General features: G+C 51.0%; 7 protein-coding genes across 7 annotated transcripts; 5 read left to right on the forward strand and 2 right to left on the reverse strand.

Annotated features, from left to right (window-relative positions):
• Positions 1 to 2,113: 2,113 nt before the first annotated feature.
• PFICI_11192 (uncharacterized protein) lies at positions 2,114 to 3,920 on the forward strand (the record flags this gene model as incomplete). Its single annotated transcript, XM_007839773.1, has 3 exons — positions 2,114 to 2,224; positions 2,415 to 2,541; positions 2,659 to 3,920. 3 exons carry the CDS (start codon positions 2,114 to 2,116, stop codon positions 3,918 to 3,920), a joined length of 1,500 nt encoding a protein of 499 aa, XP_007837964.1.
• Positions 3,921 to 5,089: 1,169 nt separating this feature from the next.
• PFICI_11193 (uncharacterized protein) lies at positions 5,090 to 6,389 on the forward strand (the record flags this gene model as incomplete). The annotated part of the gene is made up of 4 exons (XM_007839774.1): positions 5,090 to 5,229; positions 5,281 to 5,317; positions 5,379 to 5,996; positions 6,081 to 6,389. The coding sequence occupies 4 exons, from the start codon at positions 5,090 to 5,092 to the stop codon at positions 6,387 to 6,389; spliced, it is 1,104 nt and encodes a 367-aa protein (XP_007837965.1).
• Positions 6,390 to 6,820: 431 nt separating this feature from the next.
• PFICI_11194 (uncharacterized protein) lies at positions 6,821 to 7,827 on the forward strand (the record flags this gene model as incomplete). Its single annotated transcript, XM_007839775.1, has 2 exons — positions 6,821 to 7,342; positions 7,405 to 7,827. 2 exons carry the CDS (start codon positions 6,821 to 6,823, stop codon positions 7,825 to 7,827), a joined length of 945 nt encoding a protein of 314 aa, XP_007837966.1.
• A 414-nt stretch (positions 7,828 to 8,241) lies between these two features.
• On the forward strand, positions 8,242 to 9,183 carry PFICI_11195 (uncharacterized protein; the record flags this gene model as incomplete). Its single annotated transcript, XM_007839776.1, has 1 exon — positions 8,242 to 9,183. The coding sequence occupies one exon, from the start codon at positions 8,242 to 8,244 to the stop codon at positions 9,181 to 9,183; it is 942 nt and encodes a 313-aa protein (XP_007837967.1).
• Positions 9,184 to 11,078: 1,895 nt separating this feature from the next.
• Positions 11,079 to 13,249, forward strand: PFICI_11196 (Heat shock protein 90; the record flags this gene model as incomplete). The annotated part of the gene is made up of 2 exons (XM_007839777.1): positions 11,079 to 11,336; positions 11,399 to 13,249. The coding sequence occupies 2 exons, from the start codon at positions 11,079 to 11,081 to the stop codon at positions 13,247 to 13,249; spliced, it is 2,109 nt and encodes a 702-aa protein (XP_007837968.1).
• A 356-nt stretch (positions 13,250 to 13,605) lies between these two features.
• Positions 13,606 to 14,343, reverse strand: PFICI_11197 (uncharacterized protein; the record flags this gene model as incomplete). The annotated part of the gene is made up of 1 exon (XM_007839778.1): positions 13,606 to 14,343. One exon carries the CDS (start codon positions 14,341 to 14,343, stop codon positions 13,606 to 13,608), a length of 738 nt encoding a protein of 245 aa, XP_007837969.1.
• A 753-nt stretch (positions 14,344 to 15,096) lies between these two features.
• On the reverse strand, positions 15,097 to 15,456 carry PFICI_11198 (uncharacterized protein; the record flags this gene model as incomplete). Its single annotated transcript, XM_007839779.1, has 1 exon — positions 15,097 to 15,456. The coding sequence occupies one exon, from the start codon at positions 15,454 to 15,456 to the stop codon at positions 15,097 to 15,099; it is 360 nt and encodes a 119-aa protein (XP_007837970.1).
• Positions 15,457 to 15,921: the final 465 nt, after the last annotated feature.

Consider the following 15,921-nt stretch of genomic DNA (forward strand, 5'->3'; position numbering starts at 1 on the left):
AGTGTGAGGATCATGGCTGTGATTTTCACCCATGAATACTGTACGGCGGAAAGCGAATATTTCAAGATGCGGTTGCTTGCAAATTCAGTACAGCGGCGACTACAGAATCACCCTGTGGGTCATGGATGCCTGCCGTTGCTTTTTGGAGCTCATTTTCTGCCAGTAACGGTGAATTGACTGGCCTGATCAACTCACTCGGCCGTACTGTTTCCATACACCCTTTGGTTAACATCCGTTCTCTGTATCACCCTGCAACAATATTGACAAGAAGTGCTTCTTCAGAACGAGCAAAAATCGCGACAGCTCGAAATTCGTGGCTGATTGCAACCGAAAACGACAACGATTGACATACATAGTTGGGTATGCTGTTCATCTTCATGGCACCCCTTTTTTTCATGCACCAAATTGCTTTCACAACTTCTTAAGCTCAATTTGACCCACCCCAACGGTTCGCAGGGATCTCGGTAACGGCGAGTGTATCGATGCCCGGTGGTTGTCTAGACTTTGCAGGAAGAACCCGACCAATTGGAGGGAGGCGGGAATCCATAGAAGCAGGAGAGACGCATGCACGAGATGATCAAGGTCTTCGGGGCTGGTTTGGTTGCGGCACACATCGTAAAAGAGAATGGTGCCCTCAATCCCCGCCACTGCAACCAACCAACCAAAAAAAACGAGCGTGACGAGCCCAATGGTGTCAGCGTCTCAATAGTGCAATTGTGTCGAATATATATGAGGAAAGGTGTTTCCACCAGAGAGTCTTGGTAGCGATGATCGAGAAGACTCGACCCGGTTCGCGTCGAAAGTGATGAGCCGTGATGATTGCATGAGAACCAGGAAGTAATTAGAGAAGTAGATAGGCGGTAGACCAGAAACAGTATGGTGCCAAGAACACCCCAGCAGCAACGGCCATAGCGCATTACCACAGTAGAAGGCCCCTGGAAGAACCCCCCGCTCCAGTGGGCATTGGATCCCGGCGTCTCCTGCGGGACCCGCTATGAGCCAGGTCCAAGCAAGCAATGCAATTCCAGAAGATTGCAGGCCGGCGAAAAAAAAGCGTCCAACGCAAATTGGCTTCTCAATCTGTCGACGCGCTCACTAGGTAGTAATAAAAAAAAAATCCCGTCTCGACGAGAGAGAGAGAGGACAGCGAAGACTCCTTTTCTATCGTGCAGGTGAATGTCGTCAGTCTGGTTCGTGGTGTTGCTTTCTTTTTCTTCTTCCTCTTCCATCTGCTGTACAGTACTGGGTGTTATTACCTACTACCACCTCAACTAGACCGAGGCCTGGGTCTTTTAATCGTCGTCAACCGGCAGCTCCCTGAACCCGTCCTCAGCTCGAACCACCCTTATCCTGGGTTCCATCCTCTCCTTTGCAGCCACCTCACTTTTTGTTTTTGTTTTTTTCATGCTCGCATTGTCGGGCCCTCCGTCATCCAAGCATTGGGATTTTTAGGGGAAAAAAGGCTTGCAGCAAAAGGAAAAAAGCAAGTGTGAATGGAAACGAGCTGCCGATCAATTCTTCAATCATCGTGGTGCACAAGATTCGAAGTCAGCAAGCTTCAGTCCGCTTTGCTCTTCTCTTCGACCGCCGCCAACGCTAAACCAAGCCAACCCGCCTCTTAGACTGAGAGCAAAACGTCAATATTTACAACCATTTGTCTGCCAACTTTACCTACTATCGAAGCACTTTTCCGAGCTACTCCCACACCGGCGGACCTTTGACTGCCATACCTGCTGCTAGTCGCCTCGCATAGCGTCTGCTCTGGCTCCTCTGGGGGTCCCCTCTTATTGTTACCTTGTCACGCCTTCATCTCCGGGCGAGACACAGCAGGCACAAGAGCAAAGAAAGAGGCCGACTACCAGACGCTGCTGATCTTGTTGAGCTGCTGCTCAAGCTCAAGCTCCTTGGACGCCCCCTCCACTCTTTGTTCAGTCTAAGCCTGGCCAATTAAGGCTGTTCCACCCTCTCAAACCGCCGCGAACCCTCTGGTCCGCCTAGGAATCCCTACGGTATCTCGCACAAACAACACAAAACCTCCAGTTTCTGCGTATTCCTTGTTATTGGCACTCGCAATTCGAGACGGTCGTTTACACTCCCGGTGGCTCTGGTCGACATGGCTGCCATGTCCTCTGCTGCACCGGGTGCTACTACATTGACGCCTCCCAGCAGCTCCCACGGCAACGAACCTGTGTGGAAATCTTCCTACACGTCGGGTTATGACCAGGTATGTTACCTATTTCTGACCTAAAGGCTCCTCGGCTTTCCTCTCTTCTCTGTGCCTTGACTTGCAACTCATTTTGCAAAAACCATTTTCACCTTTGGCTTGGAACTCGTGGTTCCATATCATTTCTTTACTCATGTTGGCTGCCCCAGCTTGTCTTGTTTACTGACCCTACTTGTTCGTCTCACCGTAGGACTCAATGCAAGACCGAAACTTTGCAAGTGGTTACGAAACCACAAACGGCGCGGTACACGATGACTATGACGACATTGACCCATTCGCACGACAGGACCCCGGTGAACCTTTTCCTGCTACAAAAGGTGCGAGTTCATTGCTAGATTTTTACTTCTCCCATGGCTAGAACCTATCATTCTTGATTCGTTGTTTGCGATTAGTAGTAGGAAATCCATGACCACGTGCTAACATTGCTTCATAAGTGCGAAATGGCGGTCGAAGCACTTCTCGTCCCGACAACAAGCGCGGGCAGTCTCACAACAGTGACCCTGGCCCTACCGAAGATAGCAGGTGGATTCATAGGGACAAGTTAGCCAAGATTGAGAATGCAGAACTCCAAGCCGCTGGAATCGTCCTGCCAAAGCCTAGATCTCAGAGTCGTCCGCGAAGGGAACGTAGTACAGAGAAACTGGGTGGGCGCCGTCCGACTGATGCTTCGGAGCATCAACCACTACCAAGATCGCGCAAGAATTCGACTCAAGCATCTATTTCCGGGGATAGACACCCAGAAATGGACAACCCAGCCTGGGATCTGCGTCTCCCCCAAGAGATAGCCGAATCTCCGGATGAGTACTGGATATCCAGCGATACACTTGCAGGCAAAGGATCGCGTATTCCTGTTGCTAGACAAAGCCCGGGTACTTTCCCAATTGACTCCAATGATCGCAATGGCACGGGCGCGCGAAAGACGGGAGGGTCAGTATCGCCGGACGATGACTTTTCACTTGCCGTATCCAAACCCCGGTCGAGGAGCGGCAGCACTACTCTGAATGCCACCACGGGCAACCATCAACCGAAACGATCAGCCACGGATAACTCGCCAAAGAAGACACCTTCGACGGGAACAAGAAAGCCCTCGGCTGCCACGGCTAAATCTACTGCAACCACTCGTCCCAAGACGAGATCTGGCTCCGGCAAGGACTCTGGGAATGCCGCTAGGCCCACGACGAGATCTGGCGAACTCTCGCCTAAGGCGCCTGAAGGTGATCCGCCGTGGATGATCTCTGCGTACAAGCCAGACCCTCGACTTCCTCCAGACCAGCAACTTCTCCCCACAGTCGCAAAGCGTCTTCAGCAGGAGAAATGGGAGAAGGAGGGCAAGTTTGGAAATGTCTACGACAAAGAGTTCCGACCTTTGAATGACGAGGGATTCAGCGAACCACCACCGGAGCTGCCAAAGCCCCCGGTAGAGGACAAGCAGGATGAATGGCCTCTGCGAGCCGATGCCAAGAGTCCTACACTGAGCCGACCTGGTACGAGCTCGTATTCCACCATGCCCAGGATTCAAGATACACCGGTCACGCCCATGGCAAGCCCAAGATTACCATCAGCACCACCTCAGCCGCAACCTCAACCTATACAGGTTACCAGAGTGCCTACCGCTCCAGAAGAACCCGAGCCACAGCAGCCTTCCGAGAAAGAAAAGAAGAAGGAAGCAGGTTGCGGCTGTTGCGTGGTCATGTGAGAGCCTTGCTCGAATCCATATGTTCAAGTAGTCGTCTAGACTACATATTTTACCGACCGACTCCGTGGCATCGATCCCAATAGACTACTTACCTCAGACCGAGCGACCGACAGACACTGACGACGTCACGATTTTCCTTAATTTTCAGCGATTGCACTTTACACACCAATATGCCGTTGCAATCGCGACGTGCAGCTTTGGACAATACCGCCTCTCGCACCCGTTCCGCGCAAACAGCCGCAAATCTCCAAATTCGATACTCACACATGACAGTATTTCGAATCGTGACCATTGCAAACGGCACCAGCTCCTTTCTTTACTTTGTTACTTGTCCCATCATTGAATTTCAGACCTCTTTTTTGAAAAGCGAAACATCGCCCGGCGTTCATTGGATTCGACATTTTCGGAGTCGTGCGGCGTCCACACCTTTTCTTCGGCTCTTCGGAGGTTTCTTTTTTCGTTCAGGTCCCAGATTTCGATTTGGGTTGTGTATACTCGGGCTGGCATTTGCTTCTGGTCAGAGCCTATATCTTTTTTTAATCCGTGGCTTGCCTCGAGCCAAAATTCGAATGCTGTGGCAACAGATTATTTTCAGAATGTGCGCCCCAAGGTTTCTGAGTTACTCGAAGCATCAAGACCAAGGATTTGATTAGAATCGCATGGTGGGAGTGGATGTCCTTAAAGAGCATATCAGAGGGTCCAGCTTGGTGAATTGTAGATACCCTACGAGCTGGTTCAAGTAGTTAAATCAACATCTGTTGAAAAGCAATATTTCTATCCACTACGTGAGCGATCAGCCATCAACTCTTACCTAAGCTGTCTACCAGAAATACTCGTAGTGATATGTATGCATGTATTCACTATAACCCATGGATGCTACAAATCAAATAGCCGGCTTGGAATGTATTGTTCGAAATTGTTCGAGAAGCTGTTGGCTCCAGGCTCCAGACTATACCAATCTGCGTCATACCTCGGCACCCCATACTCTGTTCAGGGTTCCCCACGGGTTCCTCCGGCTGAAGAGACAAACCCCACAGTGTCTCGCGATAGACACTTGCTCAACTGTGGGCGGTGTAGTATAACCAAAACATGAGACATCTCTAGATCACGCAGCTCGGCTGGAGAATACTTTTGGCAGCACGTTAATCACAGCATCGCAAGACAACAATATGTCAACTCAAAATTACAAATTCGAGGGATGGGTAGGCCACGACCCTTCATCTGCAGAGGGCAAGATGGTCTGGACCGAATTTGAACCCAAGAGATGGGAAGAGACGGATATCGATATCAAAATAACCCACAGTGGAATGTAGGTCTATTGGGAATGGTCCGGCAAGGGCGATTCATTAACCGGTCGTAGGTGTGGGAGCGATATTCATACCTTGCGGTCTGGGTGGGTAAGAGCTGCCTGAAGGCGAGACTGCAGAACCAAAAGAATACAGCTGACGGATTTCCTAGTACCCAGCACCTTATCCAATCATTGTTGGCCATGAAATCGTGGGCGAAGTGGTCCGAGTCGGCTCCAAAGCCGTCGGCAACCATCGCGTTGGCGACCGTGTCGGCGTGGGCTGCCTGACAGACAACTGCGAAGGCCTCCCAGGCAAGCCCAAATGCGACGCCTGTGTGGCTGGAGAGGAGCAATTCTGTCCCAAAGCCCGCTGGACGTACCCTGGCCCTCACCACAACGGAGACAAAGGCTATGGTGGCTACGCGACGTACCACCGGTGCCCTGGGCGCTTTGCGTTCAAGATCCCCGACGCGCTGGAATCTGGCCAAGCGGCTACCATGATGTGCGCCGGCATCACCATGTTCTCACCACTGAAGCTGTGGGGCTGTGGTCCGGGAAAGAAGGTCGGCATTATTGGCTTGGGGGGACTGGGCCATTATGGTGTCCTGTTTGCCAAGGCCATGGGCGCCGACCAGGTGATTGCCATTTCCAGGAGGGAGAGTAAACGCCAGCAGGCTCTACAGCTGGGCGCTGACGACTACTTGGCCACCGAGGAGGGAGATAAAGGGTGGTTCAAAAAGTATTACGGACAACTCGACTTGTTGATATCGACAGTCGCGTCCTCCAAGGTGTGTTGCTCTCGGTTTTCTTTGACACGCCAAATTTGCGGCAGACTCGCAGGCAGCTGACCGCGGTCTTCATCTTCTTGACAGTCCCCCATGAAAGGCTATCTGGCACTGCTAAAGCCAAAGGGCACTCTTGTTCATGTCGGTAACCCAGACGACGGCCAGTTCGTCATCCCCCCGACACCTCTCATCATGAAGTCGGCCAATTTTGCTGGATCGACCATCGGCTCCGCGGGAGAGGTTAGAGAGATGCTCCAACTGGCCGCCGACAAGAAGATACAGGCTTGGGTTGAGCAGAGGCCCATGAAGGAGGCAAATCAGGCCCTCAAAGATATGGAGACGGGTAAACCGAGATATAGATATTGCTTGGTCAACGAGGCAGGTTCCAAGTTATAGCATTTTACTTGATGATACGAATGAGTATAAGTCGGAACCGAGACTACTAGGTAAACAGTATAGGCGTTGCTTGTATATGGCTATGGTGACATCTGGTTTCGGAGCTCTTGGTATGAATGATGCCAATACTGAGACAAATCAAGGTGTGTTGAACAGAAATAAATTGATTGTTGTTATACCTTGAGATCTGTCTATGGCGCCGAATCCAGTTTCAAGACAAATGTTTCATTTTCCCCATTTTCACGTGCTTAAAAGGTGCCGCTACTGGAGAGCTTTAGCGTCCTGGGTAGCTGGGTGACAGGTTGTCGTAAACACGTTGATCTTCTTCGTCCTGACCTTACTTGGCGAGTTCAATTCTTGTTTGTTCATATTGGATACAACTGATCTCGGATAAACCACCATTACCCCGTGTGTCGCCGCCCATGATGAACATGGAGGGTGGGGCTGTCCTTCGCACAGCGCTCACAGCATTGGCGCTTGCTTTGCCTGCGTTTTATATACGCCGCCAACTCAGCGCCCGATTGCGAAGGAGGGATAGGCGCCTCAAGCACGACCAAGAGCGTGTGCTGATCCTCGGCGCATCCAGCGGCGTCGGACGGGCCGTCGCCAAACAGTATGCGGAGCGCGGGGCACGCGTCTGTGTCGTGGCTCGCCGGGCAGAGGAAATCTCTGCTCTGGCCCAAGAATGCGGCGATCATTGTATCTGGCACGTGGCCGACTTTAGCAAAGCAGAGGACATGGTGCAGGTCAGAGATCGGCTCCAAGGTGAATGGCAGGGCTTGGATACTCTGCATGTCTGCGCCGGTGTCTCGGCGTTGCAGCCCGTCATGGCCCTCACGGGCGCGCAGCCCGGAAAAGATGCCACGGTCTCGGGCATAGACGCAGCCGCGAGGATTGCTGGTCGCGCAGTACAAGGAAACTTTGACGGACCATTGGTTTCAGCATTGACATTTGTAAGTTGATTTACGACCCGTGCAGGAGATGATAAGGGTATATACTGAATTGGCATTGTCAGATTCCAATGCTTACACGAACCTCGTCCGCGCCGGCCATCTTGCTGGTTTCCTCTGTAGCTGCCGTGATCCCAGCGCCCACGAGAGCACTGTACGCATCTACCAAGGCTGCATCGCTTCTTCTGTACCAGTCGCTGGCCATTGAACATCCACAGATTGCTTTCACCTTTGTTTTGCCAGCCACCATAGAAGGCAACTTTCGTGCATCGGCTGTGGATGCTGGGCCGGTCCGCGAGGAAGATCCAAACAAGACTGGACTCAAGATTGGTTACGTTGCGCAGAGATGTATTGATGCTGTGGATCGTGCAGTCACGGGAAATGTCATCCTTCCCTGGTTTCCCTATTCGATCGGCCAGTATCTCTACAAGATTTGGCCTGCGTATGTTGAGAAGCGTGCCCGGCAAAAGTACAATTTCAAGGCCTAGGTGCTGGGACTCGAGTACAATTTCTCAGCATATGCAGATAATGAAATCCAATTGATGCCTGCGAATACCGAAATTGAGCAGGTATTGGCCAGAAAAGACATGATTGTTCATTTCTTCACTCTTATTGTTTGGTGCCTTTGTTCCAATAGCATGGAACAACAATGACAGGACAAAGGCCGTCCTTTACGTATGCGTCTCAGTTCCAGCTACAACTCATTTGTTACCGAATTCTGTCCATGGATTCATAATATGACAAGTAATTTGTGTAAGAGTTGTTGTTACTGTGCCTGATGTATCGAGCTGTATATTTATAGGCCATGTCGAACTACGATTTTGACTGTTGATCCATTTGCACAAACGTCGCAAACAACAGTACACAGCATTCAGACCCCAAACTAATCACTATACGACAAGATGGCAGGCCAATCGAAATCGTCTATCAAGGTCTTGGCAGTTTTGGACAAGACTAGAGATGGAAATGGCTTCATTATCCGCGCCATTCGCAATGGTCAAGTTCTTTACATTCTGGTGCCTGCAGACATTTTCCCGTCCGGGTGGGACAAGGCGAGTACAAGCCCTGAACCTGATCTTTCCATAATTCCAGAGTCTGATAATTGCAAGGTTTGGACCTTGTCGGCTTCATCAGGAATAGGCTGCAGACGAGTGATTCAAGCTCGCGGTAATGGCATACCGAAGAAGCCTTTGGAAGGTGTGACGGGCATCGATGATATCCGTGGTTCACCAAATTTAATGACAGCCGAGTATTCAGAGTTCACCCCCGTCAAGACTTGGCCAGCCAGTGGTGGCCGACGCACTGACAGAGTACAAGCTGCGAAGCACCCAAAATTGAAAGATTCCGTGGTCATCAAGATTGTGGAGATTCCCGACCATCTGCCCATAGGTGAGAATGATCAAATTCCTCTCGGCACAGGAGAAGCAGAGATGAGGACAGAGATTACTAACCACTACAAGATGTCAAGCTTGGGACTCGCGCCCAAGTTTATTGGTCTAGTCACCGAACAAGGTCGTGGTGTCATTGGCTACATCATGGAGAATATCAGAGATTGCCAATCCTACGAGGAGATCAAGGCAAAGGCCAAAGGTAAGCTCCCACCAGCCGAGATCAAGAATGTGCTTGCGGTTGTGGACCAGATGCATCGTCTGGGTATTTATCATGGCGACCTGCATCTCGGCAACCTTTTGAAACGTGCAGATGGTTCGATTACAATTATTGACTTTCAGCATGCCCAACCATTGGGACCCAACGGTCACGTTGAAGGTAAGCCGATTCTCTCAGCTGAGAATGAACGCGAGGAGCTTGAGGAAGAGTTGGACGAGATTGGTGTCCGGCGGTGAGGTTTAGCTTTTGGCAAGTCATGATCTATCATAGACAAGTCCCAATATCTGCAATGGTTGAGTAAGGAAGGTAAGCCAAAGTTGAGAAGAAAAAAAAAATGAGTAGGTCCTAAGTAGAACTTGTAGCTATCGAAATAAAGGCAAGTATTTTGTGTAAATATGCATATGGCCTCTAGTGGAGACTGTCACTTCTTTTCATATTCGTCAAATGTGAAAATCTCTCCTCTTTGTCGCATAGAAGCCACACGAGCCAACGAGCCACATTGTGCTTGTGTTGAAAATAAGATTGTAGTTTGCATGAAATTCTGTTGGACTAATGCCAGGGAGCAGCCTTTGTCGGGCCGCGCGAACCAGCCAAGAAAACATATCTCTAGTTTTTCGAGATTAGCTGTCAGATTGAACTGACTTAACGGTCGCCACATGTTGTTCCTCAACACCGTAGCCATACATGCGGGCAGTCTAGACTCTACAGAAGAGTATACCTCAGCTGCCACCAGTTGGTGATCTTTGCTGAATGATCAGATATACCCCACCATGTCCCGCTATCGATCTTATCGATAGCAGAGCTTCTCGGGGCGCCCAGCCCCAGCCTCGCCACTAGCTTTTCCCATGAATCGGCAGGTGGACGAGACCCGGTAGTTCGTAGAGAAATGTAGAAAATCCTAGAAGCATGAAATGCTTGCCGATGCTAGTTCAGCCTTGTAGACAAATGGAAAATAGTAGGAGCAATTGGGTGCCAAAGACAGCCGGGGCACAAGGCAGAATCGCAGTGCTCGATCCATTGCAGCCTTTTCCCGTCTGTCATCAGTCGATTCTGGAACTTTGGAGAATTGATGGAAGGGTCTTGATTCTTCGGCCAATCACTGGGGCGCATTCCTCATGGCTGCAGGGACCTGGACGACTTGCTGTTGCCGGGCGAGCGAAAGCTGCTGGGGTTCCGCCACCAGATTTCAGCCAACCAGCGGTCGCGCACACAGCAGGCGTAACCGTTCTTAGTTTAGTGCCAGTGCCACCGAGCTGCAACTGCCTGATGGAATCGCATCGAATTCTCTCTTGGGGCTTGGAATTAGTACAGAACCGGGGTGGCCTAAAAGGAATCCTCCAGCTGCTTGCCCATCCCGCAAACGAGCGCCTAAGTACAAGAAGCACGGAATTTGTGAACTTTTCCTCAACTTCCTCCGCTTTCCACTTCATATTCCCATTCCTCCCACTACTATTCTCTTTCCAAGAACTGCATCTGCTGTTTTTGTTGTTGCAGACACCTCTTGATACCCCCATTCGTCTTCAACAAAACCCTCTAGGTAAGTGAATACATGCGCTCCGTTGCAAGCTCTTGCTCCCCTCGTCACCATCCACCCGAAACCGTCAGCCTTGCCTTGCCATTCGATTGTCTTCGAGGGCATTCCACTTGTCAAGTGTTTCCTTGGAGAGCGCAAACAAGAGTCAATGCCTCGAGGACATGAATGTGTGTTTCCTGCCTTGATTGTCAGTCATTTCCTGTGACGACAATCGTGGCCAAGCTCCCACCGATGGTGACGAGCTTCGGTTCACCCAAGGCACTTCACCAGTTGCCCCTGCGAATTCTCTCGAACCTGCTACACAAGAAATCCATAGATTGCACGCAGCTACTACCGCTTTCGCATTCTGGAACTTGTTTGTTTGCTCGGTTCGCTGCTCTTTGCTCTGGAACCTTCCAAAACCTTCCACCAGGCTGAGCAGATTCCATTGGTTTCCACCAGAAACCATTGGAAAAATCTTTCAACTATTTCACATCCCAATTCACCCGCATCGAGATAAATCATTCTCGCACTTGCCATCAACACAAGCCTCTACGCGCAACATAATCGCTAACATTATTGACTTGCAGAAGTCGTTTCCTTTCCACACATCTCAACATGTCTGAGACTTTCGAGTTCCAGGCTGAGATTTCTCAGCTCTTGTCGCTGATTATCAACACCGTCTACTCGAACAAGGAGATTTTCCTGAGAGAATTGGTGTCCAACGCCTCGGATGCCCTCGACAAGATCCGCTATGAGGCTCTGTCCGACCCGTCCAAGCTCGACTCGGGCAAGGACCTCCGCATCGACATTATCCCCGACAAGGAGAACAAGACCCTGACCATCCGGGATACCGGTATTGGTATGACCAAGGCTGTAAGTTATTGACATTCTTGTCCTTTCGTTTATGCTGGGCATGTGCTGACTCACATACGCAGGACCTTGTCAACAACCTCGGTACGATCGCTCGTTCCGGAACAAAGCAGTTCATGGAGGCTCTGACTGCTGGTGCCGATATCTCCATGATCGGTCAGTTCGGTGTTGGTTTCTACTCTGCATACCTGGTTGCCGACCAAGTTACCGTCATCTCCAAGCACAACGATGATGAGCAGTACATCTGGCAATCGTCTGCCGGTGGTACTTTCACCATCAAGACCGACACTGAGGGTGAGCAGCTTGGCCGTGGTTCCAAGATGATCCTCCACCTCAAGGACGAGCAGAGCGAGTACCTCAACGAGGCCAAGATCAAGGAGGTTATCAAGAAGCACTCCGAGTTCATCTCGTACCCCATCTACCTCCACGTCACCAAGGAGACCGAGAAGGAGGTCCCCGATGAGGACGCTGAGGAAGTTGAGGAGGTTGATGATGACAAGAAGCCCAAGATTGAGGAGGTCGATGATGACGAGGAGAAGGAGAAGAAGACCAAGACCAAGAAGGTCAAGGAGACCAGCATCGAGGAGGAGGAGCTCAACAAGCAGAAGCCCATCTGGACTCGCAACCCCCAGGACATCACCCAGGAGGAGTACGCCTCCTTCTACAAGTCCCTCTCCAACGACTGGGAGGACCACCTTGGTGTCAAGCACTTCTCCGTTGAGGGTCAGCTTGAGTTCCGTGCCATCCTCTTCGTTCCCAAGCGCGCTCCTTTCGACCTGTTCGAGACCAAGAAGACCAAGAACAACATCAAGCTTTACGTCCGCCGTGTCTTCATCACTGATGACGCCACTGACCTGATCCCTGAGTGGCTCAGCTTCGTCAAGGGTGTTGTCGACTCTGAGGATCTTCCCCTCAACCTGTCTCGTGAGACCCTTCAGCAGAACAAGATCATGAAGGTCATCAAGAAGAACATTGTCAAGAAGGCTCTCGAGCTCTTCAACGAGATTGCCGAGGACAAGGAGCAGTTCGACAAGTTCTACAGCGCCTTCTCCAAGAACCTGAAGCTCGGTATCCACGAGGACTCCCAGAACCGCCAGATCCTGGCCAAGCTTCTCCGCTACAACTCCACCAAGTCTGGTGATGAGCTGACCTCCCTCTCCGACTACGTCACCCGTATGCCCGAGCACCAGAAGAACGTCTACTACATCACTGGCGAGTCCCTCAAGGCCGTCCAGAAGTCTCCCTTCCTTGATGCTCTCAAGGAGAAGAACTTCGAGGTTCTCTTCCTCGTCGACCCCATTGACGAGTACGCCATGACTCAGCTCAAGGAGTTCGAGGGCAAGAAGCTGGTTGACATCACCAAGGACTTCGAGCTTGAGGAGACTGAGGAGGAGAAGGCCGCCCGTGAGGCCGAGGAGAAGGAGTACGAGGACCTCGCCAAGGCCCTCAAGAACGTTCTCGGCGACAAGGTCGAGAAGGTTGTCGTCAGCCACAAGCTTGTCGGCTCTCCTTGCGCCATCCGTACTGGCCAGTTCGGTTGGTCCGCCAACATGGAGCGTATCATGAAGGCCCAGGCCCTCCGTGACACCTCCATGTCCTCGTACATGAGCTCCAAGAAGACTTTCGAGATCTCTCCCAAGTCCCCCATCATCAAGGAGCTCAAGAAGAAGGTTGCCGCTGACGGTGAGAACGACCGCACCGTCAAGTCCATCGTCCAGCTCCTCTTCGAGACCTCCCTTCTGGTCTCTGGCTTCACCATTGACGAGCCCGCTGGCTTTGCTGAGCGTATCCACAAGCTCGTCTCTCTGGGTCTGAACCTGGACGAGGAGGTTGCCGAGGAGGCCGCTGAGGCTCCCGCTACTGCTGATGATGCTGCCGCCGCTGCTGGTGACAGCACCATGGAGGAGGTTGACTAAATGCCTCTTGAATCAGGATTTCGGAATTGAAAAGTTCGACGGAGTTTTGGTCGGGGTTCATTGTTTCCTCTTGCTTGGTTCAGCATATTTCACACCCTCTAATGCCTCATACCCACACATGTATTCTACATTGATGCCGTTCATGACGATACAGGCCGGATAAAATAATCCGTAGACGAATGAAACGTTTTAGATCAAACTATTGAAGCCTTATTCACGTGACGCTCTGTGACATTTGCTTGGTACATCGTAGCGTAGTGAAAGACAAAAGAGCAATCTCTGATTTGCTGCGATTGTGCCAATACTATTCTTGCGCTGCGTCGACCTGTACGCCAACTATTGTAATTCTTGGGCCATTATAATTCCTTCTGCCGTCGATTAGCCACTGGACAGCTGATATTGTTATGACTACGGCAAAAGCAACAATACAATAGTTCATCGATGAACCGTCCACTGGGAGAGCCGGAGGAAACACGAAAAATATGGTAGTAACCACAGTATAAGCCAAACCAATAAATAATATTGACTGTCCAGCCAAGCCAAGCCGGCAATGTAAAAGACCGTTCTGGTAGCTTTCTTCTCAGGCAAACCAGATTGACGGCGATTGGGATGCCGTAACTGATGCCAAGCGCGACGACGGTAGCTGACAAGATGGCGTTGAACGCAACAGTCGATCCTAGGTAAATGCACCCAAAGACGACCACTACGAGCGCATTCAGGTAGAGCGCATTTAGAGGAACCTGTAGAGTGGGATGCGTCTTCCACCACGTACGAGAAGCGGGTAAGCCGCCGTCGCGGGCAAACGCAAAAATCATCCGGGAGGAAGTTGTTAGACAAGCGGTACCGGCAAAGACGAGACACATGAGCGGAAACATTAGTAGACACACGGCCCCGGCTCTGCTGTCGGTTGCCAGGTTGAGAATCTGGAGTAGCGGCCCGGCCGGTGACGTGATGATATCGGTTGTGTTGGTTTGTCCTCCCGATACAAACAAGAGAATCATGATGAATATGAATCCAGTGCTGATCCCAATGTACTCGCAGTATACCATGATTTTGGGGCCTTCGACAGCTGCGTTTGGAATCTCTTCAATCATGTGAGCTACAGCGTCGAACCCAGTAAAACCTGCGGCGCCCTATTTTCATTAGTGACTGCTCCTTGAATCGGCGTCAGAGCCGTAATGGATCATCGAAAGTCATATGAAAGTAAGAACAAAAGAGAAAGTTGTCCCGATGGCCAAACATCAAGCATGCCAGCAAGGAGCGCAGCGCCAAGAGTTTTACTCACTTGAAGAAGGCCCAAGAGCCAGGCGACACCATCTGGCCATCCGGTTGTGTTTATAAAAGTGGCAAAGACATAATCAGCTGTGGCATACTTTGGGGCTGCGCAGGCCAGTACGGTGATGCAAATGATGATGAATCCAGCAATGCTCCAAAAGAGGGCAAAATGGTTGATCCGCGGAAGCAAAGATTCCAGGAATACGTTTACTAGAAACACGACGAGCGTGATTCCTAGATAGCTTGAAAAATGATGCATGTTAGTTCTTAAATTATTCACGTTGGGAAAAGAATAACATTTCTCGCCAAAATTGCTATGCTGAGAACCATCTAACCTATATTGTTAGACGCCACAAAGAAAAGTTAAACAATAAACCCCAGAAGAGTCATCAAGATTCCAACTATTATAGTAGCAAAAGAAAAACGCCATGCCATGTCAGTACTCACATGAGAAATTGATGCCACCTCTCAAACCGATATTGCGGATTCAGAAGCGAGATGATATCGACCACCAGAGTGCTGGCCAGAGAGCTATTCGTAGCAACGAGCGCCACCCACCCCGACACATTGATCTAGCCCGTGACCCAGGAGAGGCCCCTCTGGAGCGGCCGAGGCGCGACGACGGCGACCCAGTGGTACTGGCCGCCCGCGGTGGGATACGCCGAGAGGAACTCGGCGAGGCTGGCGGCGAGGGCGAGATTGCAAAACCCCGCCGCCACGAGGCCCCAGACGACGGCCACGGGGCCGCCCGAGGGCAGGGCGACGGACAGGGCCGTGGCGAGGGCGGTCCACGAGTTCAGAATGGCAAACGACAAGCCCAGCATGGTCCCGCGGCTGAACTGGCGCTTGAACGCTGGCGCGTGGCCGAGTTCGGCCAGTCTCCTCTCGTCATGATCGTTTTCACCTGGCCTTTTGTTGATGTGGTCTCTCATGATATGGGAAATTGTGGTGATGGGGGTTACTGTTGACTTGTTGAGTGGTCAAGTACTGCGTTTGATTCCGGGACAAGTTCCCATGAATACAAGTATTTCTTGAAAATGCTTCCGTAAGGAGCGTCATTGGGAAATCTAGTGCTTATTTCATCCAATTTTGCTTTCACTTTGGCGGTCGGAAATCAAACTTTACAGACTCGAAACGGCTTGAATAATGTTGTTTGAAATCATGAGGACAGTGCTTACAAGATGAGGTGATACCAACCTTGTTCACTTTTTAGTCCTAGGCCAGGCCATGGTGAGACTTTCGTTGGCCGCAGACTCTGCATGAGCAGCAACAGCAACAGCAACATCAACATCATGGACACCATCGTCGCCCAAGGTCCTTGATACGAATGAGCAAAGACGTTGGGGCTCGCCTCACCCTGGTAGTGACGTTTTCGGCTAGTGTAGTTTGCTCTGTAT

Source organism: Pestalotiopsis fici, assembly GCF_000516985.1.
Source record: "Pestalotiopsis fici W106-1 unplaced genomic scaffold PFICI_Scf_8, whole genome shotgun sequence".
Classification (NCBI taxonomy): Eukaryota; Fungi; Ascomycota; class Sordariomycetes; order Amphisphaeriales; family Sporocadaceae; genus Pestalotiopsis; species Pestalotiopsis fici.